This window comes from Phaseolus vulgaris, chromosome 9, assembly GCF_000499845.2.
Source record: "Phaseolus vulgaris cultivar G19833 chromosome 9, P. vulgaris v2.0, whole genome shotgun sequence".
Classification (NCBI taxonomy): Eukaryota; Viridiplantae; Streptophyta; class Magnoliopsida; order Fabales; family Fabaceae; genus Phaseolus; species Phaseolus vulgaris.
Genome location: NC_023751.2, coordinates 1983163 through 1989710, shown reverse-complemented (window position 1 = coordinate 1989710; position 6548 = coordinate 1983163). Strand labels below are relative to the sequence as shown.

At 37.5% G+C, this 6548-nt stretch overlaps 1 protein-coding gene across 1 annotated transcript; it reads right to left on the bottom strand.

The window, feature by feature from the left end:
- On the bottom strand, positions 1 to 6405 carry LOC137821797 (uncharacterized). The gene is made up of 2 exons (XM_068626551.1): positions 4379 to 6405; positions 1 to 400 (listed from the first exon to the last, which is right to left on the bottom strand). The coding sequence occupies exon 1, from the start codon at positions 6322 to 6324 to the stop codon at positions 4780 to 4782; it is 1545 nt and encodes a 514-aa protein (XP_068482652.1). The 5' UTR covers positions 6325 to 6405; the 3' UTR covers positions 1 to 400; positions 4379 to 4779.
- Between the last annotated feature and the right edge of the window lie 143 nt (positions 6406 to 6548).

Here is a 6548-nt window from a genome sequence, read left to right as displayed (position 1 = left end):
TCCCAAAAAAACATAGTAATTGCATAACAATAATTAGTAGCATTTTGAATCAGTAGCATTCCATTTAGTTGTCACAACTAGCCTTAAGAAACCCCCATTAATGTCACTTAGGCCCATTTCTTCAATACATTTATGTAATTCTTTTTTTTTTTTTTTTTTTTTTTTTTTTTTTTAATCAGCAATAAAGAATAATATAAATGGGAATACTTGGGGTATTCCAACCCATGTACAAAAAGCCTAGTTCTTAGCCAAAGTTTGTACATAAACAACAATACAAAAAATAAAGCAACAACATAACCCATGTCAATTATATAAGGCACGACATCTCCACAAAGGTATGTTGGTTCCTTGCTCCTCCCCACCAACATCTGAGGTTGAATCACACTCAGCAACATGTGCTCTAATCCAAAATAGAATCCACCATAAAAGAGAAGGGAGATTGTTAACCGTCAATGCATTGATTTCAAACATTCATATACATCAAAACACCAATCAGAATAAGAGAAGTTTGATTTTGGGAATTTATAAGTTACCCATGCCCACCCCTTTACTTGTGCCATAGCAAAAATTTCAATAGGATCTACCACAGCACTATTAAAAATAATCCTATTTCTATGATTCCAGATTCCCCAAATAATGGATATCCACATACATTTCCAAACACAATTACCCACATAACTTAGGTCCATAAAGCCAAACTGTTCAAAATGTTGAGTAGCATTATCACAATGTACAAAAGCTCTACCAACCCACACATCAGTCATACACCACACTTTAGAAGCTACTTTGCATGTAAAGAAAAGATGATTTACTGTTTCTAGCTCAATTCCACACATGACACACATTCCCCCACCAGTCTGAATTCCTCTATGTAATAAATTATCATAGGTTGCAATTTTCCCAGTTAGAACACGCCAAGCAAAATAGTGTGCTGATGGGAGAGCTTTTAACCTCCAAAAGAAATCAAAATTAAAGGAAGGAGAGAGTTGAGGCAACAAGGTATTTTGGCACAAAAGAACATTATAAGCAGAGTTAACAGTGAATGAATTTGAGTTATCACCTAGCCACAACCACTCATCATTTCTATAGGCATCTATTTTAACAGTTTTCAATTCATCCATAAAGGTATTTATAATTTCATATTCCCAGGAGAACCACTCTCTTCTCCATTCTATTTGCCATACCCACTGGTTCACATGCCATATCCCAAATTTATCAACAGATCTATCTTTAAGTACAGAGTTTGAATACAGTCTGGGATATCTGTTTTTAAGGGTATCATTCCCTACCCAACAATCTGTCCAAAACAAAATATTACTCCCTGCACCTACCTTCCACTTTCTATGATTATCAAACCAGGAGTCTGAATTACCTCCACAGAACTTCTTGATATCTCTCCACCACCAAGATTCAGTTTTTTTCACAGCACTGACATCCAACCCTCTCCAAGATCCATATTTAGATTCCAGTACCTGTTTCCAAAGTCCTGATTTTTCACACCCAAGTCTCCACTTCCATTTTCCAAGAAGAGCCAAATTAAATAAATTTATATCCTTAATTCCTAGTCCTCCATCTGATTTGGATTGGCATAGGAGATCCCATTTGGCCCAAGCTATTTTCCTTTTGTCACTTCCCCATCCCCATAAAAAATCTCTTTGTATCTTTGTGATTTCCTTCGCAACTACTTTGGGTATTCTGAAGAGAGACAAGTAATATAGGGGAACAGCAGAAATTACAGATTTTAGCAGAACAACTCTTCCAGCAAAAGATAAATGTTTTCCTTTCCAAGATGTAAGCTTGCTTTTTATTTTTAAAATCATGTCTTTCCAAAACACTTTCTTCCTATGATTATCACCCACAGGAACCCCGAGATATTTAAAGGGCACATCCATTTGATTACAATTTAAAATTGCAGAATATCTTAGAATTTCAGTGTTTTGTACACCTATACCTGCAATTTTACTCTTTCTAAAATTCACCTTCAACCCAGATACAAGTTCAAAGCATCTCAGAGCACATTTAATTGTTGTGATGTTCTTCACATTATCCTCACAGAAAAATATAGTATCATCCGCAAACTGTAACATACTAACCTCAATCTGATCCTTTCCCACTTTAATCCCATCATAGAGTCTTTTTTGTTGGGCCTCTCTCATAACTCCTGCCAATCCTTCAGCCACAATAAGAAATAATAATGGTGCTAAAGGATCACCCTGTCGTAGACCCTTTGTAGGATGGAATTGCTCAGTAGGGCTGCCATTAACAAGTATGGATATAGATGATGACTCTAAGCAGCCCCTGATCCATTTAATCCATGTATTACCAAAACCCATCCTTTGTAGCATATAAAAAAGAAAACTCCATTCCACAGAGTCGTAAGCTTTCTCAAAATCAGCTTTAACCACGATACACTTACTCTTCTTCTTTCTTACCTCCTCAATAACTTCATTCGCTACAATTATACCATCAAGGATGCCCCTTCCTTGTATGAAGGCCGATTGTTTATGATCAATAATGATATGCATGATTTTCTGCAGCCTTCTAGCTAGAATTTTTGCTATGATTTTGTAAAGGCTGCCGGCTAGGGAGATTGGTCTGTAATCCTCTAATCTAACAGGGTTGGCAATTTTAGGAATAATTGTGATGAAAGAGGCATTACATCCTTTTGGCCATCTCCCCCATTTATGAAAACAACATACAACTTTATATAATTCCATACTTATAGTCTCCCAGAATTCTTTAAAGAAACTGAAATTAAAACCATCTGGTCCAGGACATTTGTTACTATCACAATCCCATACAGCTTGTTTCATTTCTTCCATAGAAATTGTCTTTACCAAAGCCTCATTATCCTCACTACTTATGATCGGAAAGGAAACATTATCTAACAACACATGGACATCTCTTGAACCCGTAAATCTTTCCTTGTAAAATCTTAGAACTTCCACCTTTACCCTTGATGGTTCCTCGCACCACTCATTCCCTATAAGCACCCAATTCAATCTGTTTTTATTTGATCTCCACTTTACAATCTTATGAAAAAATTGTGTATTCAAATCCCCTTCTTGCAGCCATTTAATTCTTGATTTCTGCCTATTAAGCATTTCAATTTTTAAGGAAAGATTTTTCAGATCAGCAATTTGAGATTTCCTTCTTTTCCTTTCATCCTCATTTAGACCATCTTGTTCATCTTTTATATCTAGTCTACTGATTGATTGTTCAATATCAATTGATTTTGTATGCAGTGAACCAAACACCTCCTTATTCCAGATGTTAATATTCTTTTTTAAAGATTTCAGTTTTTCCTTCATTTTCCATATTTCATTTCCTTCTAAAGCTTGATTTTCCCAGCCATTCTTAACACAATCTTTAAAACTCCTATCTGTTTGCCACACATTTAAATATCTAAAAGGTTTTGGTCCCCAATCATGTTGAGATTGTTTTACAATTAAAGCACAATGATCAGAGACCGTTCTATTTAAAGCATATTGTTTACACTGTTGCCAGACATCCATTCATTCCAGAGACATTAATGTTCTATCCAATCTTGATTTAGCCTCCCCTTTTGTTCTATACCAAGTGTATCTCCTACCTATCATAGGTATATCAAATAATTCCATATTTTCAATGAACTCATTAAACTCCTTCATATCTTTTTTATATGATCCTAAAGGTTGACATCCTATTCTTTCGTCTTGTTTTCTCACAGCATTAAAGTCACCAAGCATACACCACATTGTAATATTACTCTGTTCTTTAATTCTTAAGAGATCCTCCCACATAATTCTTTTTTCACTTTGACTACACGCAGAATACACATTTACCACAACGACTAATTGATTTTTATCAAGCATTATTCCTTGAACATAAACAAAGCCATTTCCTAAAAAGTGGTGTTCTAATTTAAAAGCACTATCATCCCAAATTGTAAGAATTCCCCCTGCACTATTTTCTGCATTTTTATGTATCCAGCTTACATCTAATCTCCCCCACATATTTTGGCATACCTCAGATTTTATATTTTCCATTTTAGTTTCTTGCAAGCATGCAAATTGTATAGATTCCTTTGCTATAATATTTTTTATATATGTACGCTTTTGTTGTGAGCCTAATCCTCTACAATTAAAACATAGCATTCTCATTAGACACCATTTTCATTCCCATCTTTTTTGTTCAGATTACTCTGTTGATCTCTATTTTCCATATAATTTAACTGTTTATAACATCCTCCTCATCCCCAGAATAAGAAAACCCCATTTTCTTTGCAAGATCCCATAAATTTACCGCATCCATAGGACTATTTTTCAACCAAAACATCCTATTGCAATTTCTAATTCCAGAATCAGAGATACGATTAGATGCGTGTTTATTTACTAACCTCTTGGATTTTCTCCTCACCCCTATCCGCGATGCTTGAGACGATTGTTTCTGTATTTTACTGGATTCCCCAATGAGTATATTTGACCGTTGAAGCATAGAGTTGGGGTTGATGTTGGTTTGCTTGATGAGGGACATATGATTCCGCATGAAGCCGGAATTGGGGGTGGATATCACATCCATGCTTCCCTGAAATTCTTTAGCGTCCTTTCCTTTTAGCACATTATCTTCCTTTGCCTCCCCCGTTTGTGTGCGCGTCGCTGCCCCACCAATCATGAGTGCTTCGTCTTCCCTCTCATGCCTTCCGCCGCTAGGGTTGATGGTCTCGTACAAGGGCTGTATAACATGAGGATTAAAGTCAATATTTTTTGCTTCTCCTTCACACTGATGAGCAACGCATTTCTACTTAGGCCATTCTGGGCAGCCAGATTGAACGAGTGGGTTGTCACCTTCGCCCCCTTCCTCCAACATTTGGACTGAATTCGCTCCTTGAGGCCCATTGCGCATTTGTCTGCTATCACCCTGAGTCGTGGATGAGCCGTGCACGTTAGGTATGACGTGGAGGGCATCATTCTGAAGGGTGCACCTGGGCCAAGCATCTAGCCCATTTTGCAAATTTTTCCCATCTACCTGTTCCCCAAACTGGGCTCGTGACTCACTTAGCCCACATTCTTGGGCCGCACTAGGGCTGACTTGGAGCATGTTCGATTGAGAGCGCCTTATGTAGCCGTTACCATGAGACAGAGAGTCAGGGACCACAGTGTCAGAAAAGCAGCTTTTCAGAACGTCTCGAAGAACGGGTGAATCGTACCTATCCTCCGACATTATCTCCGACGAGATTCCGATGTGGTTGAACTCCGACTTCATATTTTGATTCGTAGGCATCAACTTTTCACTCTCACTTGCATTATCATAATTTGATTCGCATTCCTCATCACCAACGAATGATTCAGACCAAGATACTTCATTCTCCTTCCTTTCATTAGATTTATCACAACAAGTTAAATCTTCTTCAATGTGTATTTGATAAATCGTTTCGTTAATCATCATTCGTTTTGAGGTGCGAGCTTCGGCAACGAAGGGGATGGATACGAGGACGCGTGCGTACTGCAGTTCATCAAAATTCTCAGTGGTTTTATCTACTGCAAGGAGATTTCCAATATTGATTACTACGTTTACGAAAACTGACCATTCCCAAAGATGAAACGGTAACCCCCAAACTCTAACCCAAACCCTCCGCTGTGCAACCCGAACTGAATTGTCCCATGGTGTAATTTCATCAAAGATCTCCTCTAGCCATTCCTTGTTTTCCTTAATCAAATCTTCCACACTAGTATCTCCTTCCGGTGTGAGTAGCATAGCGTTATCACCCAGATATCTTAGGCGAATAAAGTTTGCACCATTCATGAAAAAACTGTTTTTAATATCTTCAATATCTGCTGTTTCATTTAGATATCCAACACAGCTTCTCTTCATCCATTCTTTGTCTTCAACCTTTACTTGCATAATTTGCCCCATCCACTTTTCAGAGGAGATTCTTGTGTGTATACCATTTTTTACGGCCTGAGCGTATGATATTTCTCCTTTTCTCCTCCATACTTTCCTCACTCTCGGTTCCACCTTCTTTGATCCATTTTCATCCCTGCGTTTTTGCTGGCCTCTATCAATTTCCACTCTACCCCCTTTATAGCTTCTTCTATATTTTGGTTTGCTCACATGTAGTTTCATGTTTCCGATCCATATGTTATCCAGTTGATATTCAAGCTTATCTGAATCAGAGATTCCAATAAATCTTACAAACCCAAATCTGTGCCCATATTTATTTGTTCTTCGAGGTATAAAGACCTCCTGCACTTTGCCCCATCTACGAAAATTTTTCCACATCTCATACTCCCCGAAGTTTGTAGGAAAATGGGAGAAGAAGAATGATATAGGATACGATGCCATATGGGTTATGGAGTCTTTACAAGAGCTGAATTATTTTGGTTGCAGACAAGGGTGCTCTCCGGCATTGGAACTCAAAAAGAAGCATTTATGTAATTCTTTCTCTTAACCTCTCCCTTTTCAATATCTTCACATACTTAACACTTTCTCTAATTTTACGACAAATATCATCACTCAATACCTCCAACCCTTACCCTTCTTGAACTATAAGATTCAAGATATGTGCA